The 27,307-nt window shown below is 57.8% G+C and overlaps 8 protein-coding genes across 8 annotated transcripts; 3 read left to right on the forward strand and 5 right to left on the reverse strand.

Moving 5' to 3' along the window:
- Window positions 1-653: 653 nt before the first annotated feature.
- On the reverse strand, window positions 654-2,553 carry C8Q71DRAFT_774917 (DExH-box splicing factor binding site-domain-containing protein). Its single transcript, XM_047924563.1, has 4 exons — window positions 2,211-2,553; window positions 1,032-2,123; window positions 906-972; window positions 654-852 (listed from the first exon to the last, which is right to left on the reverse strand). The coding sequence occupies exons 1-2, from the start codon at window positions 2,486-2,488 to the stop codon at window positions 1,061-1,063; spliced, it is 1,341 nt and encodes a 446-aa protein (XP_047776058.1). The 5' UTR covers window positions 2,489-2,553; the 3' UTR covers window positions 654-852; window positions 906-972; window positions 1,032-1,060.
- Window positions 2,554-2,831: 278 nt separating this feature from the next.
- Window positions 2,832-4,390, forward strand: C8Q71DRAFT_774923 (uncharacterized protein). Its single transcript, XM_047924564.1, has 4 exons — window positions 2,832-3,064; window positions 3,123-3,209; window positions 3,321-4,161; window positions 4,213-4,390. The coding sequence occupies exons 2-4, from the start codon at window positions 3,133-3,135 to the stop codon at window positions 4,246-4,248; spliced, it is 954 nt and encodes a 317-aa protein (XP_047776059.1). The 5' UTR covers window positions 2,832-3,064; window positions 3,123-3,132; the 3' UTR covers window positions 4,249-4,390.
- A 10-nt stretch (window positions 4,391-4,400) lies between these two features.
- C8Q71DRAFT_196718 (MFS general substrate transporter) lies at window positions 4,401-6,982 on the reverse strand. The gene is made up of 13 exons (XM_047916916.1): window positions 6,787-6,982; window positions 6,373-6,728; window positions 6,275-6,319; window positions 6,160-6,219; window positions 6,096-6,108; window positions 5,934-6,037; window positions 5,793-5,871; window positions 5,597-5,740; window positions 5,391-5,537; window positions 5,251-5,328; window positions 5,160-5,203; window positions 4,805-5,097; window positions 4,401-4,739 (listed from the first exon to the last, which is right to left on the reverse strand). The coding sequence occupies exons 2-13, from the start codon at window positions 6,706-6,708 to the stop codon at window positions 4,667-4,669; spliced, it is 1,416 nt and encodes a 471-aa protein (XP_047776060.1). The 5' UTR covers window positions 6,709-6,728; window positions 6,787-6,982; the 3' UTR covers window positions 4,401-4,666.
- Window positions 6,983-8,066: 1,084 nt separating this feature from the next.
- On the forward strand, window positions 8,067-12,026 carry C8Q71DRAFT_774928 (protein transporter SEC24). The gene is made up of 15 exons (XM_047924565.1): window positions 8,067-8,263; window positions 8,347-8,408; window positions 8,457-8,488; window positions 8,554-9,337; window positions 9,384-9,717; window positions 9,774-9,977; window positions 10,031-10,135; window positions 10,187-10,310; window positions 10,370-10,525; window positions 10,578-10,748; window positions 10,803-11,098; window positions 11,159-11,296; window positions 11,349-11,543; window positions 11,594-11,812; window positions 11,865-12,026. The coding sequence occupies exons 2-15, from the start codon at window positions 8,362-8,364 to the stop codon at window positions 11,883-11,885; spliced, it is 2,826 nt and encodes a 941-aa protein (XP_047776061.1). The 5' UTR covers window positions 8,067-8,263; window positions 8,347-8,361; the 3' UTR covers window positions 11,886-12,026.
- Window positions 12,027-14,805, reverse strand: C8Q71DRAFT_774929 (nuclear pore complex assembly-domain-containing protein). Its single transcript, XM_047924566.1, has 4 exons — window positions 14,761-14,805; window positions 14,321-14,710; window positions 13,877-14,153; window positions 12,027-13,822 (listed from the first exon to the last, which is right to left on the reverse strand). Exons 1-4 carry the CDS (start codon window positions 14,767-14,769, stop codon window positions 12,144-12,146), a joined length of 2,355 nt encoding a protein of 784 aa, XP_047776062.1. The 5' UTR covers window positions 14,770-14,805; the 3' UTR covers window positions 12,027-12,143.
- A 1,071-nt stretch (window positions 14,806-15,876) lies between these two features.
- Window positions 15,877-19,003, reverse strand: C8Q71DRAFT_196819 (uncharacterized protein). Its single transcript, XM_047916917.1, has 14 exons — window positions 18,711-19,003; window positions 18,512-18,554; window positions 18,386-18,458; window positions 17,365-17,414; window positions 17,285-17,308; window positions 17,198-17,234; window positions 17,085-17,137; window positions 16,947-17,029; window positions 16,671-16,890; window positions 16,592-16,616; window positions 16,469-16,540; window positions 16,350-16,414; window positions 16,184-16,295; window positions 15,877-16,133 (listed from the first exon to the last, which is right to left on the reverse strand). Exons 1-14 carry the CDS (start codon window positions 18,751-18,753, stop codon window positions 15,975-15,977), a joined length of 1,059 nt encoding a protein of 352 aa, XP_047776063.1. The 5' UTR covers window positions 18,754-19,003; the 3' UTR covers window positions 15,877-15,974.
- On the forward strand, window positions 18,512-19,829 carry C8Q71DRAFT_196897 (uncharacterized protein). The gene is made up of 2 exons (XM_047916918.1): window positions 18,512-19,533; window positions 19,622-19,829. The coding sequence occupies exons 1-2, from the start codon at window positions 18,863-18,865 to the stop codon at window positions 19,683-19,685; spliced, it is 735 nt and encodes a 244-aa protein (XP_047776064.1). The 5' UTR covers window positions 18,512-18,862; the 3' UTR covers window positions 19,686-19,829.
- Window positions 19,830-23,803: 3,974 nt separating this feature from the next.
- C8Q71DRAFT_725932 (cytochrome P450) lies at window positions 23,804-26,368 on the reverse strand (the record flags this gene model as incomplete). Its single annotated transcript, XM_047921733.1, has 11 exons — window positions 23,804-23,961; window positions 24,120-24,306; window positions 24,363-24,492; window positions 24,586-24,770; window positions 24,924-25,272; window positions 25,331-25,413; window positions 25,476-25,593; window positions 25,679-25,790; window positions 25,924-25,981; window positions 26,040-26,177; window positions 26,246-26,368. The coding sequence occupies 11 exons, from the start codon at window positions 26,366-26,368 to the stop codon at window positions 23,804-23,806; spliced, it is 1,641 nt and encodes a 546-aa protein (XP_047776065.1).
- Window positions 26,369-27,307: the final 939 nt, after the last annotated feature.

Consider the following 27,307-nt stretch of genomic DNA (forward strand, 5'->3'; position numbering starts at 1 on the left):
TGCGAGGGTATCGAGAGTTTGGATAGCACATGCTCATATCGTGCTCCCGATGATGTCCTAGTGGCACATCAGGCGCAGATGAGCATCGTCAGCCGCAAAGGGCGATCGGCCATTGCCAGGGGGCATGGTGACCCGGAGGTGACAGGCCGCGGCCAAGGGCGGTAAGAGAGAACCTGTGCGACGTTGCTCACAGAGTGCTTGTCTTTGCGTACGAATCCGTACGCGAAAGTAGTGCGCACACATACACTTGCGACAGCCTGGTGGGATGGGTCCGAGGGCACGCAAGCGCCGATTTCGCGTACGGATGCGTATGCGAAAGGCACAACGTACGGGTACCACAAATGGCGTGGTCACGGCATGTTGGCTGTACGTGCATGAGACTGGTGGTCGGCGGGCGAGCGCCAGCGGGCGGCCTGCGCAGCGAGGGCGGCCACCCGGCGGGGCTATGGCGTACGCGGCGCGCACGTAGCCGCTGCCTGCGCGGGGGATGGTGGAGGCCGTCGCCGACATCTCCCAAAGCCTTGAGCTTGAAGACCACTTGAGAATCCTCACGGTTGGCATGGGCACGTGCACGACCGCAACTACTCCCAGGGACCTCTTCGGAATCGTGCGCAATGCGGGGGACGGCGGCCGGCGGCCGCGGAGGACGCGGCGGGGGACGGTGGGTGGGGCCCAACCGCAGGGGCGAACGCACGGACCAAGGTTGTAGTAAACTTGTAGGTTCGAAGGCGCGACGAGGTCGATACCAACGTTTACTGGCAAATGCAGCCCTGCGCTGGTCGGATTGTCATCTAGCGTTTCATACAATCTTGACTGTGTACACAGTTCAACGTTCATGCCTTGCGCACAATTCTGGAAGATTCAGCACATATATATACACACCATCACTGCGATTCTATGCTAACCCGCGAGGACTCTGAGTCTTTGGTAGACGGACAACAGAGTACACCGATCAGTCTAGAGACATATTAACTGAAGACTCGACCATGATCAGTCGAACGCCACAACGTACACAAAGTAGAAGTGCGCACCACGCACACATCCAACCACCACGGACCGTTCAATATCTACGGTCGCGATCCCTGTCCCTCCGCCTGTCCGAGTCGGATCGGTCTGGTGAACGATCCCTACGACTATCGCGTTCTTTCCGCGACGAGTCATGATCGCCATCTCGACGATCTCTCCGCCGGTCCTTGTCATAGCCGTAGTCCCTGTCGTCCCTTCGCTGGTCTCGGTCCCGGTCCCGCTCCTTGTCCCTCCCGTGATCCCTGTCCCTATCCCGGTAGCGCTCCCGGTCCTTGCCATGGTCTCTGTCTCTCCGATCGCCGTCCCGGTCCCGGTCCTTCCGGCGTTCAAGCGAGGATGACCTCGTTGATGACCTCTCTCTATCCTCACTACCATCCCGGGCGCGTTCCTTCTTGATGACGGGCACATACCGCCTCTCCGGCCTGCCCTTACCCTTCTTCCCCTTACTCCCATCATCTAACACCTCCTTCTCCTTCGCGCCAATTCCCAGGAGCGCCGGACGGGCCTGAGGGAGGTACGGTTCGACGGGGCCGCGGTTCTTCTTGCTCGCGGCCATGCCCTCCTTCCAGCCCATCCCGCGCAGCAGCGCAGCGCCGAACTGCGAGACCGGCACGCGGTCGTAGTCCTCGAGCGATGCGGACTCGGGGAGCTCCTCGACGTCCTGCTTGTACACGTCGTCTTCGCTCGGCGCGGGCGTGGCGAGCGGGATGGCGTCGATGTGGGGTGCGTCTGGGTCGTCACCGTTCGCGGTGGATGCGAGGATGGCACGGAGGGCGCGCGCGTCCTCCGTCTCTTCTTCCTTCTTCACGCTCTCCGTTGCAGTCTGCGCGCCTTCGTCCGCGGGCGGGGTAGATCGGACGGACCCCTCGTCCTCGTCGAGCTTCACCCGTTTGTTCACCTGCAGACCGGACAGCTGCGGGCCCGAGTTGATCGCGTCGCGCGTGCCGAGGCCGCCGACGCTCCCGTCTGCGCCCGTCGCGGCGGACTGCGGCGGGACATACAGCGACTTGCGCTTCCTCGCGAGTTCGCGCCAGTCTTTGTTCCTAAGCGCGGGGATGACGAGTGGGCCCTCGGGTGCCTTGCGCTTGTCATGTAACCTGTATGCATGTGTCGCATGGAGAGAGGCTACTGTGAGCTGCGGCACCGCTCTGGAAAAAGAACGGGGGAGGGGAAGGGGGACGCACCGCTGCACACCGGATTGGTCAAACCCTGTTACGAGCTCGTCTGTCTCCCCGTCTTCCTCGTCAGAGCTGTCCTTCTCATGAGCATGGTAATCGTGTCTACGCGCCCGTGGCGCGGGCGCGGAGGACCTGAGCGGGCTGCCGCCGTTGCTGGGCGCGACGAGGCGCTTTGGGAGCGGCGGGACTTTGAAGTTGGCCTCGGGGGCAGAGTCTGTGCTGCCGGAGTCCCCGCGAGAGGCTGTGGGTCGGTGGATAGTGAAGGAAACCTTGCTCGACGACATGGCGAGTGGCCCGATGTTGAGGAGAGCGATGGAGAGCACGGAGCGTGTGGCAGGCTGGTGGCAAGAGTCAAGACGCGGCGGGACCGGGCGGTGAGATCGCTGCGCCACCGTGCATAGCAGAACCAAACAAAGGGCGGGATGTTACCATTTCTGGAGATGGCGGGCGGATGCCCAGATCTCTCGTCCGCCGCCGCTGCCGACGTGTTGGAGCTCACTGGGAAACGCTCTCCTTTGGGTCCTCATCCGCCATAGATAGTATACAGAATACTACCACGACACCGATGCATTTAATGTGTAACATCTCGTATCCAGTTATGCAATTGAGTCCCAATCAATGTCCGGCGTGCAGCGTGACTAACTCTGCTCAGGCTCGCGCCATCTCCTGACTAGTGAACTCCTGGACTCGGCTTGTTGCGCGGGTTCAAAGGGGCGAGCACTGCATCGGATGTAAGGAGCAGGTTCCGAGAGGGCTCCAACGTACACCCGGTTCCTTTATATACCACAGAGGTGGCGATTGACCTCGGTCTGTTTGCTTGGGTTCTGTGAGTCATCTTCAGCTTTCTACTCGTAAACTAGGTGCGTATTTGCGTCCTGATTCAGAATCCTTTGTGCGTTCTTACACATTGACACGCAGACAAATCACAATGGAGCTTGGTTTGATTCGTTCGGTGGATTCGGAGGCATCGTACCCTCATGTCCTTCCTTTAGAATTGATTCACGAAGTGAGCGGTATCGATTTTCGCATCCCTTGAAGCTCGAGCGCTGACAGCCCACTCCGTAGGGTATACATCTTTCAATGCCCGAGCATTCTCGTGCTCACCGATCGCGCACCAGTCTTTCTTCACGCATGCGTAGGAGACGCACCATTCGCCGCATCCTTATCCCTGGTCTGCAAGACCGCGCACGAATGGCTCCAGCCCGTGCTATACCGGTCTGTCGTCCTCACCTCCTCACGCCAAATCATAGCCTTCGAGCGCACGCTCCGGCTCTCCCCACCCAGTGCCTCCCTCGACAGCGCCGTGCAGCACCTCTGGCTCGGGCCCAAGAGCTCGCACGCCGAGCGCGACCTCTCCTACGCCTCCACCGCATGGCCCATCACACTGCTGCACCAAATTCTCGCGCGGTGCAGCTCCCTTACTTCGGTCGCGCTCGTCAACCTCGCGCAGCACCTCATGTACCGCATCGCTGGCGTCGTTCCGCTGCGCGTCACGTCGATCCACGTGGGGCCCGTGCACGGGCACCTCGACACGCGCCACCTGCGCTGCACGCAAGCCCTGCGCTGCGTGACGAGCATGGACACGTACCTCTCCGACTGGGAAGTCCAGCAGCTCGCGAGCACGCCGTTCCTCCGGCGCCTCCGCAGATTTTACAGCACGCGCACGGCGATCGAGTATGCATTCGACCAGCTCGCGGCGGTGCGTGGCGCGAGCGGCCTGGAGCAGATGGAGATACTGTGCTGCACGGGCGCAAAGGATATCGAGGGTACGCTCGAGATACTCAGAGGAATGGCGAAGGGGAAAGAGGGGAGCGACGACCAGCGGGTGATCATCAGTGCGCGGAGTAGTTGCGACGGAGATAGGCTTGCCGATGGTATCCGCGCATTCTATGATGATTGGGTCAATAGCCTTGGGGATGATACACCTAGCTGTGTCGCAGCGGGCATGTACCGCAGCGTGAGTAGCTTCCGGCTTATGCTGCGGTATTCAGCTGAACTGCCTTCATAGATATCCTGCAAGACCGCTGTTGCCACCGAGGATTGATCACGTTGTGTTGTAGTGACTTCATACTAACCCTTCACGCATCCATATACCTTTTGCTTCATATCTGGCGCATGTACACATTTCTATCTTACCGTGCGATCCTCCAATGGCCAGGATAATTAAAAGACATCATGCATGGCGAGTTAGATCAGGAGCATTTCGCACGACGCCATCGGCGGCCCTTTCCTACTCAACGGCGGTGAGATAGCTCAGTAATGTCGGAGCCTACATACGGCACAAGCAAGCAAGAAGCGAATTACTGAACCGTTTTCCAAGACACATGTCAACAGGCCACGGGTCCCAAATACATCTGGTGGACACCCATAGTCACATTCGTAGTGTCGCCTGCGTACTGCATGCACGATTTGGTCTACGCCTGCCCAAAGGTTAAAATACAGGGTACCCAATCTTCCCATGATCAATCAACTTTGCGCGCATGATTCGGCACGATCGCCCACAAGCAGAACAGGAAACCCATCATCGACACCAACCTGCACCATGTCACGATCAGCAACTCAAGCGTAATGGCCACTCCAACACATGATAAACTACTCACAACGGCTGCAGAGTCTTTATTCCCTCCCTGCTGGCCAGCAAGCCCGTCAAGAACGGCAGGAACGCGCTGCCCGCTTGGCCGAAGCCCGCGATCCATCCGATGCAGCCCGTGAGGAGCCACGGCGGGAGGATGCGCCCTGAATGGTTCATCACGATCGGGTAGATGGGCCCTAAGACGACGCCGACGAAGGCGACGGCGACGGCGCCCCCGATGAGCGAAGGCACGAACCAGACGATGAGCTCGAGCCCGATGGCGAGGAGGACGTAGATGAAGATGACATAGCGCTCGCCGACCTGGGTGGCGGTGACGATCAGCGTGAGACGAGTTGGGGTGTACACTGGGAAGTGGAGCTTACCGCCTTGTTTACCCAGAGAAGGGCGACGCGACCGAGGGTCAGCCCTAGATGATGTATGAGCTTCGGTACGCCAAAGTTGGGCGTGACATACCTCCGAAGAAACCAGACGAAATATAACCAGAGGACGGGCCGCCGGCGCGTACATCAATTACGTACGTGACGATCCATCCTGTCGTCCGTTATGGGGCATTTGAATAATGTGTGTCTGAGAGGGCGATACATGCGACTGACCTCCGACAGTAACTTCGATACCGACATATATGAAGATGAACAACGCAAGGAGATGGAGGGCGCGCAGGCGGAAGATCTGTCTATACTTCCCTTCGTTACTCCCCGACGTCGTCTCTGGCGGTTGTTGTCCGATCTCGGCGAGGCATTCTAGATGTCAGGCCGGTCAGCCTGTAGGTCGAGAATACCAAAGACCTTGCAACACCTACCATCCTGATTCCGGAAGCGGAGCACTGCTACCAGGACAGCGGTGTTAATGGAAGCGACTCCCAGCGACGTCAAGTAGTGGAATGACCAGTGACGCTGCCCGGAGAACTGAGTTGCGACCAGGGGAGAGCAGAGTCCGCCAAGTCCTATGCAACGGCTTCAGATGTCATGCACCAGACAGACACAGGTGGCAGTTACCATATACCGCGTGCATGATGCCCATCTTGGTCTCGGTGGCCTCGTTCCAACTGCTGACATAGCCGTTTGCTCCTGCATCCTGGTTGACATCGATGTCGGTAAGGAAGCTGGGAAGGACAGACGTTCCAAGATAGAGCTTACCTGGAGCGACATGCCGAACCCATTGATGCAATAACCCAATACGAAGACGGGGAACGGCGGGGCGGATGCCTCAAATGCATACCCTACCATTTGAGCGATCGAACCTGTCCCACCAGCCTGGTTTAGATAAAAGGTTTGAGGGTGATGGGCGGAGGCGTATACCTATTACCATGACCTAATGATGATCTTGAGTCGGTAATTGGTATGCGGGGGAAAGCATGCTTACCCAGCCAAATCCGTAGCGGTCTGTCAAGGCGACGTTCGCAGCTGCGGCGGTGATGAAACCCTAAAACGAAGCGACTCAGACGACGTCGATTTTGGATTCAGCAAGGAAGACAGACCAAGCAGGCGAAGACGAAGATGAGGGACACTATCGTAAAATTTACCTTCATGAAAAATCAGTACGGTAGTCAGTCCGATGAGGTTCAAGGGCGCGTACATGGTACACCTCCTGTATGCGGGGCAGTAAAGGACCCGTCGTTCCGTCGTTCCAACCCGCCAGGAACATCGACCAGCACATAGCAGCGAAATGAATATTCGCTTTCCGGCGCAAAATGCGCGGGTCCACTTCGGATAGACTCCCCGCGGCCTGTGAAGTTGCGGTCCCATCTTGCTTTGAATCTGATGACCTGTCCTCATTGGTGCGCAGGTCGGCGAGCTCAATGGACTCAGAGCCCTGTTGTGTTTTGGTTGTTGGTGTCTCTGCAGGGTGCGGAGATCGCGCTCGCAGCGAGCTTGTCGCGACGCCTGCGGCAGCCTGAGTATTTTGCACCATCGTCTAGGCGGCGGTCAGGGCTAGGGAAAATGGACGGTTAGAGACCAGATGTTTTTGGTGAGCGCATCGAAGACTCACAGAACAGATTCGACTAGATATGGGCGTTGCTGACAACACGCGAGAGGTGCCAACCAGTATGATGATGATCTCAGCATATATAAACTGCAAGCAAACGGCGTGCTAAGACGCATGCCAACTAGTATAGTACATACGTGTTGAGTACTTGAGTACGTGGCACTTTTGCGCAATCCATTGGAGCGATGCGGTCAGGGGCAAGTACTCAAGTGCTAGCATTAATCATTGTGGCTGATGCCAAGCAGCTGATCATTGCTCGTTCCCTAATACAGTAAGCAGATCCTAGTAGATCACTTGTAGATCCCTGTAAGTACCGCCATAGCAAGGACGTCCAAGCATACTTTGACTCTAATTTAATCCGTTCGACATCGACTGTGTATAAGCAGAGCATGCATGCACTTTGCAGAGGGCCTTTGGTCGTATGCGGCGGTCCCCGACTCGAGTGAGCTCTCATGTCGACACGGGCAGAAGGGACCGCGGTGCACGCGCACTTCCCAATCCGGTATTATAGGTAGTTCCGTCGGTCGGATCCCAGCGGTGAGCGCAATGTTTCCGCGAGTATTCGCCGAAAAGAACGCCGGGACTCGGAGGTTTGAGTCGGGTTGACTCGGTTGAGGGAGGCCAGGAGGAGGAGGAGGTGGTGGAGGGAATCTCAATACTGTTTCCTCAACATATTGCGATACAGTATTATGTTTTCAGGTGCCGCTGTAGTCACAGTAGCTGAGCAGTAGCAGGAGTCGAGGATCGGCGGTTGCGCCGCTACGGATCAGTATAGTATTCAAGTTGGCACACGTATGGTTGCGAGCGAAGTGAACGTTGTTCGGGGGATGATGATGATGTTGCTGAATTCATAAGCCGCAACACGCAAACACCAGCTTAGGGACTCGGAGGAGGGGATCCATTGAGTCAAGGCTGAGCATGCGCATTAGTAATTGATTGGACTTGGGAGCAGAAGATTTTGCTCCACTCACTTTGGTAAGTTAGCCCCGTAGTACTTGCTAGTGGGTTTTATTCATGCTCTTGGATACTGTAGACCACACCCGCGTCCGTAGCCTTGGTGTAAAAGTCTTGGAGCAGAGGTTAGAAGATCATATAATGCGATGTCATTGTAGAGGCCCCGCCGACACTCTCCGTAGATGTCTAGTAGATCCGTGCTCCTGTGGCTCTGTGACACAGCAAATTCACGCACACGAAATCATAGTTCAATCGCCTTTTAAGGGCCATTATTGCAGCAAGCAGCAGCGAGTCCATTGAGTCCATCTGTGTCACAGGCAGCGGAGGTACATACTTGCCTAATTGACGATTATTTCCTTAAGAGGAAACCGAGCAGCATTAGAAGATCATCAATACACGTACTGACCAGTGACCTGCGCACTGAACACGTCCCACATCTGTCTCCTCGGCTACTACGCTCGTCGCCTGCTTGACAGAGCTTTATCAGCCCACATCTCGACCTGTGGTATCTCGAGAAAAGAGCTAGGTGCGAACAGCTGTGCTCGGTGACGTGTCACCAATACACGCGCGTGTGGTATATCTGCCGACAATTCCTTCGACGCGAACCAGATCTTCTCTAAGCAGATGGCCTCTCCAGCACAACAATTACCACCAGGATGGGCGGCGGAATGGTGTGTCTGACTTCGCAGTGACCTTGTGAATCGTCTGACCGGTTCTAGGGACCCAAACAACCAGCGGTATCTCTTCATAGGTACGCAGTTACGCGTCGATCTTGTGAGTGACGCAGTCTGAATGCAGTTCGACCGCGATTCGCAGAGACCGCGACGGGCCACTCGCAGTGGGAGATGCCCGCAGTGAACCCTGAACTCGGCGGCATGCAGCCAGGAATGTCGCCCGGGATGTCGCCATCCGTCTCTCCACCACCTGCAGGGGGCCCCCAACACTCGAAACGTCGACAGTATGCTGCAGGCCAGACTCAAGCCTACTACGGTCCCGTGGATGGTCTCGCACCCCAGTACGGCGCGGCGGCACCACAGCCTGGCGGTCAGCCCGCGCAGCTCTTCACGCCCGGGCTCGCTGCAGACAACCAGTTCCAACAGCAACAAATGGTGGCGCAACAGCAGCCCAGCTACTTCGCCGGGTCGCAACCCCCACCGGAGCCTGAGTACATCAACGCGCCTGGCTTTGGGCAGCAGCCGGCCCCGGCGGTGGGCGCGCTGGCGGACCAGTTCGGGCAGATGAACATGGGCATGAAGCGACCGCAGCTGTTCACGACGAACCTCCTGACTGCGCCGCCAGACCCGCGCGAGCTGCACCGGCCCCCGCCCGACATCTGCCTGCCGCCGAACTCGAGCATCTCGCCGTCGCCGTACGCGAACGCGGACCCGTCGTACCAGCGGTGCACGTTGAATGCCATCCCGGCGTCGTCCTCGCTCCTGAACAAGTCGAAGATCCCACTCGCGCTGATTCTCACGCCGTATCGCTCGCTGGAGAAGGACGAGGAGCCGGTCCCGCTCGTGACGGATACGGTCATTGCGCGGTGCAGACGCTGCAGGACGTATATCAACCCATACGTGCAGTTCATCGACGGGGGCAACCGGTGAGTCGCGCGCATATGCGCTGGATTCGTGACTGATCCCTTGCAGATGGCGTTGTTGCATGTGTAACATGTCAAACGAGGTCCCGCAGTTGTTCGACTGGGACCAGGTCCGGAACCAGCCTGGCGACCGATGGGCGCGTGCGGAGATGAACCACTCCGTGGTCGAGTTCGTCGCGCCCACTGAGTACATGATTCGGCCTCCCCAGGCTGCGGTGTACGTGTTCCTCATCGATGTGAGCCATGCTGCCATCCAGAGTGGCATGGTGGCGACGGCTACGCGTACGATCCTCGAGAACCTCGACCGCATCCCCAACGACGAGAGCCGCACCAAGGTCGCGATCGTCGCCTTCGACGCCTCGCTATACTTCTTCTCTATGCCCGTGCGTACTTAGCTCGGATGCGCGATTCTCGGACCCTAACCTGATTGTATGTCCAGCCGGGAACAACGGACTCGTCCATGCTCGTCGTGTCGGACATCGACGACGTCTTCTTGCCCAAGCCTACGGATCTGCTCGTGAACCTGTCGGAGGCCCGCGCATCGCTGGAGTCTCTACTGGGTAGACTGGGCGACATGTTCGCGGACAATAATACGATCGGCAGTGCGCTTGGCCCCGCGTTGCAGGCCGGATTCAAGCTGATGGTTTGCGACCTTCGTTCACTCTCTTGCTCATACTGACTGGATGTTCGTGTTAGACACCGATTGGTGGGCAGATCATCGTGCTCTCTGCTAGCCTCCCCTCTATCGGAGCCGGCGCGCTCAAAAACAGGGAGGACCCCAAGATCCTTGGCACTTCTAAGGTATGCTACAGGCTCTGCCAGTATGAATGACGACTCACTTGACATCTGTAGGAATCTGGGCTCCTTCAATCCGCGTCGCCCTTCTACAAGACCTTCGCGATCGAGTGTTCACGTGCTCAAGTGTCCGTGGACATGTTCCTATTCAGCGCATCCTATCAGGACGTTGCTACCCTCGGTGCGACTACCGTCTTAACTAGGCGGTTGAGAACAATACTAAGTGTATGCCTAAATCAGCCTGCCTTCCCCATTACACCTCCGGCCAGACCTACTTCTATCCTGCATTCAACGCGTCGCGCACAGAGGACGCGATCAAGTTTGCACACGAGTTTGGTGAGGTCCTGGCGATGCCAGTCATGTTGGAGGCAGTCATGCGTGTCCGTGCATCCAAAAGTAAGCGCAAGTGTTCGCATCCAGCGTCAACTGCTGACACCTTTCACCGAAGATCTGCGCATGTCGTCGTTCCATGGCAACTTCTTTGTGCGCTCGACCGACCTGCTGGCGATGCCCGCCGTGCCTCAGGACCAGTCGTACGCTATTGAGGTTACGATCGAAGATACGCTCACCGCGCCGTTCGTCGTTTTCCAAACCGCCGTTCTGCATACGACATGTTATGGTCTGTCGTCATGTTGGTCCTCCCACAGACGCTTGTAGCTGACACCTTGCATAGGCGAACGTCGTATCCGTGTCATCACCCTCGCGCTGCCCACGACGAGCAACCTCTCCGAGGTTTTCGCGTCCGCAGACCAGATCGCCATCGCGACTCTGCTTGCGAACAAGGCAGTCGAGCGCTCGATCACGCACAAGCTCGAGGACGCGCGGGACGCGCTGTTCAGCAAGATGGTGGAGATGCTGCAGGCGTACAAGCAGAGCATGACCGCTGGCGGTGCAGGTGCGAGTGCGCAGCTGGCGATCCCGGACAACATGAAGATGCTGCCGGTCTTGGTTCTGGGGCTGCTCAAGAACGTGAGTTGTCGTGATAGACCGTCTGCATAAGGTGCGCTGGACTAACTCGCGATTGTGTAGGTTGGCATCAGGCAGAGCGCACAGATTCCTCCGGACCTCAGGGCATATGCACAAGCTCTCCTCACGTCCCTGCCGTCCCAGCTGCTCATTCCAAACCTGTGCCCGACGTTCTACTCGCTGCACAATATGCCACCAGAGGTATGCGCAACTCAGTCTAGTCGAGCGAGTGTAGTCTAACGCCTGTACACAGTGCGGTACCGTCGGCGAACACGGCGTCATCCTCCCTCCACCTCTTCCGCTCACCTCCGAGCGACTCGAGAGACATGGTCTATTCCTCATCGAGGATGGCCAGACCATTTTCCTCTGGGTTGGCCGCGACTCCGTGCCTCAGCTCGTTATGGATGTCTTCAACCTGCCCAACTACGAGGTGCTTCGTGGCGGAAAGGTAGGCTACTGTGCCGCTGTTTATAGGTCATGCGCTAACTACGTCTCTAGACGACATTGCCATTGTTAGAGAACTCGTTCTCGCAACGCGTCAACGCCATCGTGCAGAAGATCCGCGAGATGCGTCGTGGTGTTTACTACCCGCATCTCTACGTGGTGAAGGAGGATGGGGAACCGCCACTGCGGTTGTGGGCCCTCAGCTGCCTCATCCAGGATCGCGCCGATGTCTTGCCAAGTTACCAGCAGTTCATTGGACAGCTCAGGGATAAGGTGAGTAGAGCAGTCTCAGATGCATGTGCGTGAAGCTCACGTCTTTTCGCAGGTCAATGGTTCGAGTTATTGAGCGGACTTTTCGTCGTCGTGGAATGGCGGTGGTTGATGATTCTTTTCTCACCTAACGTATTGGAACGATAACGTCTCTCGCAATGAAATGTAGAGTAGCCCGTTGCGCTGAGGAACGTAATGACTTCTCTCTCACTCAAATAGGACGTGAGCAAGTATCCAGGCAATCGTTGAGAATGATACGATGGCAATGTGGTAAGTAAATGGCTATACAACAAGCACTCCTTTCGAACGTCCAGCGTGACAAAACATAATCATATCATCGCTTTTTGCGTGAGCTTCTAGCAGGCGCACCAGTTGCTGCTGCAGTAGACTTCCGCGTACTGCGCGCCTTCGTGCTCGGTTTTGTAGGGGACGCTGGTTCAGGGGACGACTCACCGACCGAGGGCGCAGTCGACAATCGAGTGGACCGTCGCGTCGGGCGGGTGAGCTCCTCCGCTGTCATCTCGTCCCTCTCGTTCGCCTTCGACGCCCGCGGCTTGCGGATGCCCTTCCTCGTGGTCGGTGTAGGCGGCGGCAAAGGCGGGACATCGTCGTCCTCTTCCTCGTCCATGAATCCTCCGGGGATGCTCTGTCTCAGGTCTTTCCGCCTCGCGTTGCTATTCGCCCGCGTGGCTCTCGCCGGCCGCGGCGCAGGAGGCGGTGACGGCGACACCCTTCTCCGCGCAGAAGCGGAACCCGCACTCGCTCCGCTCGCCCGCGACTTCCGTGAGGTCGTTGCGGGCGGCGGTGGCGGGGGCATGCTGATCCGCTCGCGCTCACCCTCGTCGTCCGTCGTGGGGCCGAACGCGCCGGGTATGAACGGCGAGTCTGACTTCTCCTGGCGCAGCCTGCGCGCGGACACCCGTGGGATGTCTGCAGACGTGCTGCGATTGCGGCCGAAAATGGACGTGGAGAACTCCGCAGTAGGGCTCTCTTCGTCCTCTGTAGCAGCTGTGTTCTCGACGCGCGAGGCGTCCGTTTGGGTTATGTCTGCAAGGTCGGCCGCGATGGCGTCCTCGTCTGTCTGCATCGTGATATCGCCGTCGGCGGTCGTCGCGCCCGCGCTGGCTGCGCTCACCGGCTCGGGTCGCTGAGGGCTGGCTGACGCGCGCGGCGTCCTCGGGGTATCCTGACCAAACGGACGCTTCGCGCCGGCAGAGATCGACTGCGGCGGCGTGTAGAACGCGTTCGGAGCTTGATTCGCGCTGCCTGCGATCTCAAAGAGCGAACCCGGACGGGCACTGGATGCGGACGGTCGGCCTGCGCTACTTGGCGTCTGTTGATGCGTGGTTGGACCGATGAGCGGCACGCGGCCAACTGACATGCTCGGCGCGAAGGCGGACGCTCCAGGCGAGGCTGTCGACGCGCTTGAGGGGAACGACAGCGGTGCAAACATTTCTGTGTGCGGGGTCGCGCCCAGAGGCGCGCCGAACCGTGGCGCGCCAGACTTTTGCGAGATCGTTGGCGTTGCCATACTCGGTGTACCATTCGACTTGTGCGCTGCAGCGGCGGCGGTAGGAGCCGACTTGGTGGCAGTGGAACTAGACGGGTTCCGCACGCTCTCCCAGCTCATGCTCAGGTCTGTGCTGTTGGTTGCCTTGTTTGTCCAGGACTGCGACACGCTGACGCTTGGCCTCGGGGCTGCAGTCAGCTGCTCCAGCTCGACTTCGAGTAGCTGCCGTTCCACAAGGGGCATCGACGCCATGAGGTCGTCCATCATCTGTCGACGGTCTTTCGCGACCATGCCGCCTGGAGGCAGCTGGCGGTCGAGCTTGATAGCAGCGGCATACTCGCCGGATTGGACATGGCGCAGACAGGCGAGGTCCTGAATGGTAGACACAGATGCCGCCGACAATTTCTGAGGCGGATCAATGGCGTAGTTGTGAAGCAGACTCTGTTCATACGCTGTGAGGTGGAGCGCAAGGAGTGCTTTGAGCTGCGGAAGGCGGGGTTTGGCTACGACGTCGGTCAGGACCATCTCTGACTATGTACAAGATCATTCCAACTTACGGGTCAGGCAGAAATCAAGGATCTTCCTCACTAGCCGTGGTCGTGACGGGCTTCTTTCAGAGAATGTCCTTTGGTAGTGCCATGCATCCATGAGGCTAGAGTCCGCAAGCGCTATTGCGTACGCGTCCATGTCGCGAGGCTCCGTGAGGAGAGGTTGCACAGTGTGCACGTAATTGCGAATGCACGTATGTGGGTTGTCTGATAATGACAATGCTTGTATGATTTTCGAGATGTAATCTCCATTCAGACGTTGGTCCGACAGCAGTGATACAGCTCTCTAACAGAATATAACAAAGTCAGCGGACGCCACAAAGGGAGGGGAAGACTGGTGTGCATGGTGCGTTCCTCGACTGGCTGAGGCTTATCGCACACCTCTCGGGTAGCATTACGAGATATACGACACGAGGGATATACCTGGCAGGATGGATAATGGTCGCCACTCACCTCGACATTGATGCCAGTATCCAGGTGCCAATACGCGTCCGCCAGGATGACGAATTGAGGCTGTATACACCGCGACTCGCTGAAGTCCATCTCCCGCCCATCCTTATGCCACTTCAACAAGAAATAGATCAGGCTGTCCTGCTTGACCGCGTCGTAGGTAGAGTTGCAGATGGCCTCCAGCAGGCGATGAAGCGACTCAGCGTCAGTAGGCGGATAGAGCGAGCTCGCGTGGCGGATTCCTCCCTCAGCAAGCAGAATGTCGAAGATGAGCGTGTCCGACATCCGAACGCGTTGTTCCTCCATTTCGCGCGGAATGGGGTCGCGCCATGCGAACGTCTCTGGTCCTGTCTCGAAGAGAGCGAGGAGGCCCGCCGCTTCGTCTTGGATGTCCTAGCAAGAGGGTCAAAATTTGAAGTAACTCTAGACTCGAGCCGACTTACGACGTCCATGGTCGCAATGAGGGAAGAGGAGGGTGGTGGCGGAGGACAGGGAGTGACGAGAAACGTCGAACAAGGCTCGCGAAAGTGGCAGGCGCTGCGGTCACGTGCGCGTGTTCAAGCGCGACCTCATTTGAATCCGTCCTCGCCCGGACCAAGCCCGGACACAACGGTGATACAATATCTTCTGAACATTCGTCTAAATAGCATATTTGCCTTGTTTACAGGCCTAGAGACCTCTTGCCAGAGTTCTCAGCTTTAGGTGAGCCCCGCAGAGCAGATGTTGATTGTCTCGGATTGTCAGGTACGATCGTCTACTAAGTACTTGTACAACGTAGAAGGGCCCTCAATTGACATTGACCCCGCACCAGAAGTCCCGCACACGTTGCGGTCGGTGCTATGCTATGTAGGACTAGCAACGCAAGGCGTTTGTCCTGGTGACGGTCACTTCTACGTTCCTAGTATCCTACGGAGTTCGCGCGCACACCGTGGGTCGCGCACGGGGTATACGTATACTGTCAGTGTATGGCACCCTGTGACCAAGTACTATCACACCTCTCTCTGAGCACCAGAAGCAACAGCAACGAGCAATTGATTTCTGTAACGCGGGTATATCGACGTCGTATCAACTTACATCCTCAATCTCTTTTCTTTTCTACTACTCCGAGCACTGAATACGGGAGCCAGTATCTACGCACGCACTGTCACAGTGTCCCTACGAACGGTCCGTCTCTGCGCCCCTCCCAGCAAAGCGAGACGACCGAGGCGGGAGGACCAACGCCCCCGCCGCGGTCTATGCACAGCGTGCGTATGTATCACAGATGAGGCTAAAGTACAACGTTCGAAGGCAAATGAGAGCAAGGCCCGGGGACGCTGGACGTGGTGCGCGCCGTCCTGGCCTGACCGCGCACAGGGCAGCAGGCAAGGACGGATGACCGCACGGCCCGCCGCCACCTTTTGTGTAGCGACGAGCGTCAAGATGATGGGCTAGTAATACAGCGGGAGGGCGGCCCGCAGCCATGGACGAAATGAAAGTTTTGCACGATGATGGGTGGGGATGCGGGTGGGGGAGTGGGAGCGTGGCGACGATGTGAAAGCAAGAACGACGATTCGATGCGGGTGCGAGGAAAGCTGATGCGAGCGGAAAAGGAAGCCGCGCCACGGCCTGTCCGTGAGCAGCAGCGGGAGAAATGCAGCATGGCGAGCCTCGGGCACGCTCAGTACTCCGGCCGCTTGTACTCGTCGCCCGCGATCGTCGGGCTGTCCCCGGTGTAGCAGCTCTCTAAGTCCCCCTTGACGATCCTGCCCGCCGCGTCGTACTGGATGAAGCTCGGGTCCGACGGCACATTGTCCGAGATCTCCGCGAACGTCTCCATCTGTCCCTGTGTCAGCACACAGCGCATGCGGTCAAGCCAGACGGGCTGACCTGGACGTGCACGCCGCTGTCCACCGTCTTCTTGTCGGGGATGTTCACCGTCGCGTTCATCGTCCGGCTGCGGTTCGCGCGACTGAACGCGATCGTCGAGTTCACGCCGGAGCTTTGCGTGCGTGTGAGCGCGCTCGCTCTCGCTGAGGCGAAGCGGGTGACGTACCTGTACACTTCGACTGTGGAAGTCGTGTACTTTGCCAGCCGGCGCACGACGCGGCATGCCACGATCTTCGCAGGTCGTCAGGCGCGTGACGCGGCAGAAGCAGCGCAGGAAGCACTCACGGAAGACGCGATCGCCGCAGGAACGTTCGCGATGATCGACATGACCGCGTTCAAGTTTAACAGCATGAAGATCTGGTGGGAGTAGTCAGCATGGCGTCGAGCTGCACACGAGCATGCACCTACAGTTGCGAGCAGGTTCGCGAGGAATCTGCACGGACAACGTCAACAACCGATTCACATGGAAGTTCCAATGAATACCCACGCGACCATGAAGTAGATCAGCCCGTCGCCGAAGATCAGCTGAACTACCTTGCTCCGCTTGTGGCCGCTGGATTGGTTGAAGGCGAGCTTCCAGGCGGTCAGCATAAGCACCATGAAGTCGAAGGCCATCGAGTAGATGAACGTCACAGCGAGGAGCGTGTTGTCCGTGTCGGTGATCGCGCAGCCCTCGCCCGGGATCCATGCCGCCTTGATCAGGATTCCTGCAGAGCATGATCAAATCAAGGTGACATTGCAAGAGCGGGAAGCGAACACTTACCATGCAGCAGGAGCGACCAGTGACCGAGGATGACCGCAACGAGGGGGATGACGATGTACCATGCCTGGGACCATACAGCCATTCTGTACAAGTAGGATTAGTATGGGATGTGTGAGTGGTCAGTCGTCGAGAACGTACGTGCGCAGGGAAAGGTTGATGCTTGCAAGCCCGATGGATGCATTACCGAATATCTGTGTGATTTCAGCCCCTCAATTAGGTCTAGGCCATTGGATAGGTCCTTATATGCGTACCTGGTTGTAGGTATACAGCGCCTGGCAGTTAACCTCCCTGGAAGTGATATCAGGGAAAGCTACAATGGTATGTAGGAGCCGGCGTACGTGGTCACGTCCAGCGCAATCGCTCTGCAAGAAGGCATACGTCAGCGAGCGCACCTCGTGATGTAAGCGGGAAGACTTACATGCCAATGAGTGCGAACAACAGGAAGTACCGGTTCGCGAAGTAGAAGATCTAAATATCAAACGTTATGAGCTTGCTGGTTCTCGACGTTTACAGCACGTCACATTTGCTAGACATCGGTGGAACAATTCCAGTGACAAGATACCGAAACTCAGAAAAGTCATAAGGAGCCAACGTCTGCCTCCGCCGCCATGCAGCGCAAACGGCTGAACGTCCGGCGAGCAATTGGGGGGAGGCCTCATCCCAATTCGGACAAAATCGACGTTCATGAGGGCGGAGGCCTGATCCTGTCCGGACGCCTCAACCGTCCATGTAGCGTCGCAACAGTTTGAATCTGACCTACACGTCCGCTGCATGCGCAAGGCATAGGGATAGAGATTATGACAGGGATCGAGGCCGAGAGGCGTGGCGACCGCGATGGGGAGCGCCATCGCTCGGAGAAGGAAAGAGCGGAAAGCCGGCACAGTCACCGCGACAGGGAGCGAGACGAACGGAAGTCCCGACACAGACGCAGAAAGCGAGACGAACGGGAGGACGGCATAGATGCAGACGAACGTTTGAAGAGGAAGAAGCATGATGATGGCCCAGAGGAGTCGTCACTGCCTGCCCCTCCTGCGTCGGGGCGTAGTCTGCGTCATGTCTTCCCTGACGTCGAATGGCGAGCAGCCATAGCACGCTGTGCGCGACGTGGACAGCAGTGCTGGCATAATCGTTGACCAATAGCCACCCCATCTGCGCACCGTTGGTGTTCACTTGCCCAACATCTACCATGAATTGCACGGCTGACGAGGCCAGCCGCCAGACCCTGCGATCCGGACATCAATCCGTTCATACCAAGGCCTAATTCACAGTCACAACAGCAGCGGACAAACCTCCCTGAAGCCTGATATAGTCCGGACAAAAATGTCCAAATCTCGATCAGGCCTCTCCACCAATAGATGGGGGTCCTGGCGGAGCATGGCGGCCAGAGACTCGACGAAGTAATATCCTGATGAACATAGACTGAAGCACTGAGGACTTACCATGGGCCATCGGAACTTGCGTTTGCCTGAAATGTACTCCCAATCGAATGGGACGGAGGTGAAGAACTCCCAGCTACAGTGTTTATAATGAGCTGCAACGAAGCACCTTGCACGACTGAAACGTACAGGTACAGGCCGAGAAGCGCATGCATGAACCTGCCAAAGGCGACTGCATAGTAAACGCGTCAGGAAACAGTCTAGTGCGCGAGTTTGATTTTGATTTTGATCTGAAGACAGGGCAGGGGTCCGCGTGTTTGCTTCCGCGAGCCTCTGTCCTCCCACCAGGTCCCACAAAACCACAGTGGTCAAGAGGGGTGTATCCAACCTGAGTCGGCCTCAATCTCGTCTTGGGATTGCCAATTGACCATTGCTGCGGGACCGACGAACGCTAAGATCTAAGACGAAGGGGGGTAGGCGCGCCGAACGAGGGCGGGATGACTCGAGCAGCAAGAAGAGGCGGAGGCGAGGCCGCTATATATGTCGACGCATGTTATGCGGAGAGAAGCCTTGGAGAAGCCTAGGGCCCGGATCTGGCGTGGGGAGCGAGGCGGCTTTCTCTGCGAACATCTCCGGGCGTCCTTCTCCCACTTCGGCCCTGCGAAGATCCACCACGCCCATGTGCTCCTCCTCTGTCCTCCCTCCCGCTGTGCGTCCAGCCCAGCTATCCTTGCACTCGTACCCGTTTTTCTGGTAGCTCGCTGTGTCTGGGCCTGGGACACTATGCATCGACCACTTGAATGGTACGGCCGGAAAAGGAAGCTCCCAGGGTTCTTAGCTAAGCAGCCGCCCACAAATCGAGAAAGAAATCTTCTTTTAGGGTGCACGCAAAGGAAGCCTTCCAACTTCCAACCCAGGCAGTTCCCTTCAACTATCTCCATAAATGGCCATACGCGAGGCCCCATGCGTCGCGTAAGAACTCTCCGCATCGCTGGAGCCTGGAAGCCGATGAAAGTCCCCGTGAGCTTCCCGCTTGTCGGAGCCTCTCGCTTTCCGTCTTTGCACACTTTGCACGCTCGAGCGTATGGCGGTAGGTCATCGGGGCCTGGCGGGTCCTCGCTCTCCCGGTGGGCCTTCATGCCTTGTTTGCCCATGGTCGCCTGGAAATGGAAATCTGTGCGTGGACATGTGTCGGGTACTTTTCACTTCAGGTAAGTAGCAACGAGGCTACCATCCGCCGCGGCCGGGTGCTTTCAGGCGCGGGCCACAGTCTTACTAACCACTAACCAAACCTCGAAGTTCGCAAGGCCCCACCGAGTCTCTCTTCTCTTCCTCGCGCACGACCCTGTCCTACAATGCATAGCCGCAGACGATGACCTGCGTGACCGCCTTCTACGTCTCCGCGCTCTCAAAACTCAAATTGCTGTCTGATGGCCAGTTTGCACGAAGATCGCGTGCGCGCCGTCGACGTGTCAGATTCCGGACATAGATCGCGCCAGTTACCGTCAGTCGCTCTGATGTCCTGCCACTGCGTCGCACCGTGCCCGCCTCGGCGGCTCGAGTGGGAATGTCGTATGTAATTTTCGCCCCTGCGTCCCGCATGATGCCCTCATGACGCAGGCCAAGGTTCAAATTCGCGTATGTCGATTGAGTTGGGGTGGGGGACTGCGCCGCATCAGCGGGCTGTTGCACGTCGCTATGCAGGGCATCCGGTGGGCTCTCATGGGCACTTGCGACGGCTTCGCCGCATCCGGACACACACGCAGCTCAAAGATCGGCGGCCTCAACCGAGGGCAGGAAGGGGCAGGAACACTGGCACGATGCGGCCAACATGGCGCACCTCGGACCTCGAACGACGACCGCCAGCCCATGGCCAGGCCACGACTCGGAAGCACCCTCCCAACCATCGACTCTGAAGACGTGCTCGGAATTCTGGTGGGAGTAACGCTCAAGCTCAAGGGTGCCTCGCAGATCAGATATTTACGACACCGTGACCTCGCCGCCGCCAAACTGAGACTCAGAGCTCGTGCGCTGTCGCGGCGCACCGCACGAGGCAGGGCGACTTCCCGTCGCTGTGGGCGCGTGTGTGCCCATACAAGGCATTTCCCGTAATTCCTGGTCACTGATTACGAACGTTCCCCTGCCCAGTATGGGCATAACGAACTCTCAAGATCTCAACCGTGGTCACGGCTTTGCATTGGCAAATTCAGCAAGTCGTCCGCGATACGGCTCGCCTGCCAGCGGGGTGTTGGCGATGTGACAGCGACGTCGACGTGGCAGATGGTGGCACCGACCGGTTATTGCCAGGCCACGTTAAACTCGTCCGCCGAAGGCCTCCCTCGAATACGCGTTGACGTCCGGTCGGTCGGGGCTCGGGTGCGCTCAGGCTAGGTCTGCCGACTCTCGACAGCGCGTTGGACGCGTTGGTTCAACTTGCATCCATCAGGCCTATCCCAACTTGTACCCGACCGCTGCACCGCACTCGAATCTGATCGTGTCCCGAACGTCGGCCTCCGAGGCTCGTCGAAGCCCAACTCAAAACGCTAAGTAGTAGGCTAAGGCCTCGCTACTAGCCTGAGTAGGCTGGCCCGGCCTGCGCACGCATCACCCACGCTTCCGAGTCGGCCATCCGCGCTCACCGCGAAATTGATCTCAGGATCTCAGGGCCGCATCACATAATGAAATGTGATGGTCAAATCCTCCGGCCTGATTCCGGCATTGCGCAACCTCCGTCAGACTGCGAACGGTCTGCTCTGCGATCCCTGAACGTGAGCTTGAAGCTTTGGTTTGGCACGATGGGCCTTGGCGGCTCCTCTGACAGGCCTCCGATCGTCTCTCCTCGTTCAATCATTCAATCGACTACTAATATTCCGAGATCCCTGAAGGCTGAGATCTAGGCTGGGCGAACTCCGATGCGAGGCCTTACTGATACTCGAGGCGGGGATCATCCCTGGATGCATTTCTGCGCGGGATCCACGCGGGATCTCGCGCCTCCAGGCTTGGGTTGTATGCAATCTGTGCCATTCTGCGTCGGTTTTGTTTGCCGCGAGGCTCCCGCGTCAGAACGTCGAAAACGCGCGTGCGAGTGTACTGTTGGCGAAGGCGGCGGCGCCGGGGCTGCCACTTTGCTGCCACTAGTGCCTGCGCCGGAGTGTCTCACTCTGGAAGGTCAGTCATCTGACATTCACTACCGGTCCCGGATCGGGAGAGGCAGCTAGTAGTGAGTACTGAGGATGCTGCTTCAAGTGATCACTCAATGCGAACTGATTGCGTCTACTCGTCACAGGGTTGGACCTGGACTACCCTCTAGTGGAGGCAAGTCCAGAGACGTAGTAGTAGTGCCACGTCCGAATCCAGCGCGGCACGTACTACCGCCGCCCTCGTCGGGACCAGTAGCGCCACAGCGCAGGGGGAGGATCGAGCGTAAATTTTGGAGAAGTTGAACGTTGAAACGTTGAAGCTTGACTGAAGGCTGTTCGCGGTGCGCAAGGGTCCCATTCGATTCGCGCTACTTGGTACTTACCACATGCACAGAAATGTCATCACTGATTGCCGTCAGTGCAGAGTGCTATCCGGAACGGTGCTCGTCGGCTTTGTACCTGCGGGTAGGTGTAGTACTGCTTACTGCCCAGCCCTCTACTGCGCGCAACCGTCATCATACCCCTGGAGATGCGACAGATGCAGAGGGGTGCTCCTCCCGACGCCGACTTTGGCAGAGTCTCCGAATCTCCATTCAGCCTCAATGCGGCCCTACGGAAAATCAGACTGAACAGTACGACACGGACGCCCCAAACGAAGCCGACAAGCTCCTACGCGCCTGCTCGATAGGGCATACACTGGCGAACGCCTGACTCCCTCGAAGGACCGTTACTGCCCGATCCACACTGGTTACTACCGCGCGCGCTCGGATCCGTTGAACGATCCCACAGCGACAGCCGGCCCATCCGTCTGCAGCCGCCGGGGCATTCTGAACTCTCCCTCACTTCAGTTTGCGCAATAATCAAATTTTGCGATGTTCAATGTTCAACGCTCAACTTCACTGTAAGTACAAGGGATGACGTACTGCTGGCTCGCCTTCAAGTGACTTAGTGAGTTCGTCTTCCGGACGCACCTTCCGGTGCGCTCCCTTCGTAACTATGACACGCACCAAGTGCAGATTTCGCCTTCCTTGGTATTGACGGACCCTGGAAGCCCGGGCACGAGGATTCAGAAGCTTGTATTCTTACGGATAAGCTCTCGATTAGATCCTCCTCCGAAGGTTGCCGCACGGGCAGGCACGCTGCTCACGCTCAAACGATAGTCCAAAGCCGTCGAGCTCCGTATGAAGAGCTTGCCCGATATTGAGCGAGTATGAAGGGACGAGTGCCATGATTAATACTGGACGAAAGCGTGCGCGCCGATACTGGCGTTGTATGAACGGCGCCCTCCCGGGCTTTCTTCATTTAATGACGGGATGACGCTCCTTAAAACTTTAATTACCCTCGGACCCTTCGCTCCTACGTATAGCGAGAGATTGGGCGTCGTCGAAATCGACCGGATGCTACTCGTAGAATGCCGGTCCTTATCGATGTGGCATGGGAGGGTTGGTTACGGCCCATCGCAAGCTCTGGCGCGCGGCCGGGCGTTGTGCGCAGGAAACTCGACGAAAGCGTCGCTCCCTTTGAGGTGGGAAGTTCAAGTTTGAGTTGGGACACAGCTCCGCGCCCATATGCTTCCGGGGGCTTTGTGAGCCTGGACGAAGTCGAAGTAAGGCACCGGTTCTGCTGCCTGTTGTGTGAAATGTCCACCTGAATAGGCGGCTCAGCCACTACGCTACGCACATGCCCAACTTCGCACATAACACACTATCCGACCTACCTACGCAAATTGACGGTAGTATAGCACAGTAACTGTGTACGATCGTTCGGACAGGAGACCATGTCCGTGACGTTTCACTATCATCTTTCTGGTCGGTATAACGGCCATTGCACATCGTACGTGTAGGCAGCCTGAGTACGGTACCAAGAGGCCGCCCGTGCCTTCACACTAGTGTTGCCGCAGCTAAAGGTTACTGTCCACCGCCTGTACTAATGAACAGATCGACTCGGACACAACGCGGATAAGTATGTACACAAGTGCCTCCAGAAGCAGCACTTCAATCAATCCTTTTCGAAGAGGCAAATTGCCCATCCTATAAACGGAACCACGCTCCTTTACTATTGAAGATACTATGTCGGCCCTACGCAAGCAGCAGTCGAGAACCCCATTAGAGGTACATAGCACAACGATAGTAGGTTAGATAGATAGCGAGTTGTGCTGGTCAGTCGAAGATAGCTTTGATAGGAAGTGTTTGCGCATTCCGCGAGGGTCCCGGCAAGGAATGGTGCGTCGACAGCAGCCTCAAGTAAAGCAAGCCCTGGTGCCTCCCCTTTGGATTTGTCCACAGTACAAACTGAAGGACGCCGCTGCTGCTCATCCGGCGTATCGGCGATTTGGGCGGGATCATTGAGCCAAAGTGACATGGAGAGGGAGAAGCCCGCCTTGCCCGTCAGTGACCGGCTGCAAGGTCGGCGAGATGCGCCTATGCACCTCTGCCGTGGTGTCCTGAAACTCGAGCGAGCGGATGAGAGTCGCAAGTATGATCTTGAACTCGAAGATCGCTGTCCAAGGCAAACAAGGTCAGCAGGCCACCTCATACACGAACATTGAACCGAAGAGAACCACAAATGTGCCACTGGCGCATGCTCGCCCACCATGCTCGTGCAGGCATGGGAACAGAGGAGGAACAAGTTCAAAGTGGGGAGGAACGCATACATACCGAGCCTGTATCCGAGGCAGTTCCTCGGGCCATCGCAGAACGTGACCAGGCCGCTCCATCCGTGGGGCAGCTCAGAGGGCTCGGGGACACCGCCAGACACAATCCACCGCTCGGGCACGAACTCGGCTGCGTTCTTCCCCCACACCTCTGGGTTGACTTGCATCGTCGTGAACGGTATGTGGAACACCTGTGCCGTAAAGATTGAGGCCCCTATAAAGCGACAGTAGACACAGATGGGCGCACCTGGCCGGCCTTCACGCGCAGCGAGGTGAGTGTCCTGCCATCCTGTGTGCGTATGGGCTTTGCGAGGGGAATCACATCATCCTTCAGCACGACGCGTTCAGTCTGGGGCGACGCGGGATGAATTCGAAGCCTAAAGTGGATACGAGGCACCGTCAATAATCCGATCCGGAGGAAGTCCCGTGTCTCTGAACGTAGACACAGAAGACACCACTCATCCACTCACCCCTCTTTCACCACAGCGTCCAGGAACGCCAGGCGCTGGATGTCGTCGTACGCAAGGTCGCGCCCCGCGCTGCGCACTTCGTCCCGCAGCCTCTGCTGGACATCCGGTCGCCTCGCGAGCTCGAGCAGCGTGAAGTTGAGCGAGCCCGCGGTCGTCTCGTGACCGACCATCAGGAAGGTGTTGATCTGCGAAGGCCGTTAGAATTTTTTGACAGCGTTCAGAAGCGACGTCACTAAAGCCCGTCAGAACAGCTTGAGAGACGCGCTCCGGAGTACGCCGAAAGCGCGCTCATGCGGGCCAGCCTCATCGCAAAATACAGGGAAACGGTAAGTACTCACATTGTCGACAATCTCCTGGGGCGTCAGCGCGTCCGCCTTGGCGCCCCTCCGGCGCTCGGTCATGAGTATGCTGAGGATGTCGCGCCCGCGCTCGCTGAACGCGCCGCGCTCGACGAGGCGCATCGAGAGCTTCGTCACGATCTCGCGTATACGCCCGCCAGCCTTGATCGCGGGCAGCGGGAGGAGAAACACGGACGGGCACGCGCGGATGACGAGCATCGCAATGAACGCGCCGAACGTGAGCCCGCTGTTGACGTGGCCCTCCCAGGAGGCGCGGATCTGCCGCGCCTCCGTGGACTGCCCGGACTTGAAGTCATGCCCGAACGCGACGCGCCCGATGATGTCCAACCTGCGCGGATGCGGAAAGGTGGGTCCGACGATCAGGGGCGATTAATGCGATCACGTACGTGCATGTCGAAGTCTGCTCGACGATATTGACGGTGGCGGCGCCACCGTGTGCAAGGACTTGGTTGGTGAGGCGACTTTCCAACTACAGACGTGGGGATTGGATCAGGCCATCGCAGAACAGAGACAATATCCGTACCTCCGTACCTTTTCGGAACATTCAGAAATGTCATCTGCCATGCCCTTGATCGCTTCGGGTCTTTTGCGCGAAGTGGGCGTGATCGAAGCACGTGCGGAGAAAAGATGGTCAGTACAACGTCTTACCCTGCAATCTGGAGAGAAGTAGGTGCAGACGAGTGGCGCAAGCCATGCTGGATAACGAAAGGGAAAGGCAGGTTGCCAGTACTCACGAGAATGCCGGTGCCAGGACGCGCCGCTGCTTCTTGTGGTCTTCTCCTTCAGCCCACACCACACCCTTCCCGAGCACATTCGACACTGGCGGCCTGAACGCGGGCGACTTCACTGGAAATGGTCAAATGAGTAAGGAGACGCGCTATGAGAAACATCAAGGACGAGCGTCGCGCAATGCTTCGTCGGCCACTATCAAACGGGCCCCACCAGCGTGGACCTCGGAGCGAAGCTGCGAAGTACTGACCGTAATCATCCGTGTTCTGAAAGATGTGTTGCACGGCGGCATGGTCTGTGACCACAACCTAGGTTCCAAGCCTCGGTCAGATCTGACACGATCGAACACGAAACTGGCAGACGCACGATATCGGGGTGGAAGAGGGCGGCCTTGAGCCTGAATACGGGACCGCACAGCGCCGCCCACTTCGTGTACATCTCGCTTGCCTCGCCCTCGAACGCGAGCAATTCATGTCCCCAAAGCCAGTGCGCGAGCTCTCGGGGCTGGAGGTGCGTCAAACGCCACCGAACGATTAGTGCCTGGAAGAAAAGCGCTATTCGGCTCGACTCACAACTGGAGGGAGGAGGTGGATATCTTGGCACCGGCGGCGTATGACATAACGATAAGCATAGACGGACGTAAGGACTGTTAGGAGCAAGAGGACTTGCTGGCCGGTCGGTAATAAGGATAGCATCTTGGTGGATGGGTGTGCTTGAGGACGCCTCTATGAGACCGAGGGACTACGGGGAGCTCTGGGGAGGTACCGTCTGTATTGAAGAGGCTCGTAGATTGTGTGCAGCCGCTGGGCTAACACTGTTGAGGGGTCTGCGGGTCCGCTGTTGCCTTGCCGGATCGCTCAATGCTCGATATAGATATGCCACCGGAATGCGGGAAGCGAAACACCTCGTTCTGGGCTAAAAACACGACCAACATCGGAGGCTCTCATATTTCCGTCACCTGAGCGCTCCCACTTACCCAATTCCTCGACAGGCGACCGTCAGACTTCGAGAACATGCCAGAGCGTAAGCAAAGGGCGTGAGTGCACTCGAAGGCTCGAAGGAGATTAGTTGGCAGATCCGGCCAGAGGCAACGTTAAACGAGCGCGATCGGTCAGGCCGGTCTACTAGCGACGTAGTATGTATCCATGGCGCGTTGATGGCGCGACATGCGCACTGCAGCGCAGGTGACCTTGGCCATAGGCTGTGGCCAAGTGCTGGGCGCAGTTTGAGGCCACTAGTGCGTGATGGGGAAGTGGGGGATCGACTGCCAGCGACGTTGTGGCGGGCCGTAAACACAGCATCTCCGGCTCGCAGAAGCTCCCAGAATGAAAGACGCACGAAAGACACAGGCGAGACGGCTTCTGCCGTGCAATCAGGCAATGTCGCTGAGTTCCGCGTTGCCATACTGGGCCGTTCGCTTGTCCCAAGATACTCACCACCCGGAAGCAGACGCAGGGCCTAGCGCAGAGCCTCTCCACCTGAAGGTAACCATGGGTCGGCACCTGCTGGGATGCGCGTCTTGTTGTCTTCCCAGCCGGCTTGCCCCTGTCGGAGACAAGTGCGCTGCCATCCCTGGCACAGTGCCGGCTGATTAGCGCTGTCTGCCTCCGCGAACGCAACCTGGCTCCCATTCA

This window comes from Rhodofomes roseus (assembly GCF_022264815.1).
Source record: "Rhodofomes roseus strain CIRM-BRFM 1785 chromosome Unknown C8Q71scaffold_19, whole genome shotgun sequence".
NCBI classification, from domain to species: Eukaryota; Fungi; Basidiomycota; class Agaricomycetes; order Polyporales; family Fomitopsidaceae; genus Rhodofomes; species Rhodofomes roseus.

Coding starts and splice junctions, on each gene's coding strand:
- C8Q71DRAFT_774917 (XM_047924563.1), bottom strand. CDS start 2,488: ATGTCGTCGAGCAAGGTTTCCTTCACTATCCACCGACCCACAGCCTCT. Junction 2,124..2,210: donor GACCAATCCGGTGTGCAGCG/GTGCGTCCCCCT, acceptor ACATGCATACAG/GTTACATGACAAGCGCAAGG.
- C8Q71DRAFT_774923 (XM_047924564.1), top strand. CDS start 3,133: ATGGAGCTTGGTTTGATTCGTTCGGTGGATTCGGAGGCATCGTACCCT. Junction 3,210..3,320: donor CCTTTAGAATTGATTCACGA/AGTGAGCGGTAT, acceptor CGATCGCGCACC/AGTCTTTCTTCACGCATGCG. Junction 4,162..4,212: donor CAGCGGGCATGTACCGCAGC/GTGAGTAGCTTC, acceptor CTGCCTTCATAG/ATATCCTGCAAGACCGCTGT.
- C8Q71DRAFT_196718 (XM_047916916.1), bottom strand. CDS start 6,708: ATGGTGCAAAATACTCAGGCTGCCGCAGGCGTCGCGACAAGCTCGCTG. Junction 5,872..5,933: donor GGTTCGGCATGTCGCTCCAG/GTAAGCTCTATC, acceptor GATGTCAACCAG/GATGCAGGAGCAAACGGCTA. Junction 5,329..5,390: donor TATCGAAGTTACTGTCGGAG/GTCAGTCGCATG, acceptor AACGGACGACAG/GATGGATCGTCACGTACGTA.
- C8Q71DRAFT_774928 (XM_047924565.1), top strand. CDS start 8,362: ATGGCCTCTCCAGCACAACAATTACCACCAGGATGGGCGGCGGAATG. Junction 9,978..10,030: donor AGGCCGGATTCAAGCTGATG/GTTTGCGACCTT, acceptor TGTTCGTGTTAG/ACACCGATTGGTGGGCAGAT. Junction 11,813..11,864: donor TTGGACAGCTCAGGGATAAG/GTGAGTAGAGCA, acceptor GTCTTTTCGCAG/GTCAATGGTTCGAGTTATTG.
- C8Q71DRAFT_774929 (XM_047924566.1), bottom strand. Junction 14,154..14,320: donor ATACTGGCATCAATGTCGAG/GTGAGTGGCGAC, acceptor ATATTCTGTTAG/AGAGCTGTATCACTGCTGTC. Junction 13,823..13,876: donor CCTTGATTTCTGCCTGACCC/GTAAGTTGGAAT, acceptor CCGACGTCGTAG/CCAAACCCCGCCTTCCGCAG.
- C8Q71DRAFT_196819 (XM_047916917.1), bottom strand. CDS start 18,753: ATGGTCAATTGGCAATCCCAAGACGAGATTGAGGCCGACTCAG. Junction 17,309..17,364: donor TTGTTCGCACTCATTGGCAT/GTAAGTCTTCCC, acceptor GCCTTCTTGCAG/AGCGATTGCGCTGGACGTGA. Junction 16,617..16,670: donor CTGATCTACTTCATGGTCGC/GTGGGTATTCAT, acceptor TTGTCCGTGCAG/ATTCCTCGCGAACCTGCTCG.
- C8Q71DRAFT_196897 (XM_047916918.1), top strand. CDS start 18,863: ATGTCGACGCATGTTATGCGGAGAGAAGCCTTGGAGAAGCCTAGGGCC. Junction 19,534..19,621: donor TCGGGTACTTTTCACTTCAG/GTAAGTAGCAAC, acceptor CAAACCTCGAAG/TTCGCAAGGCCCCACCGAGT.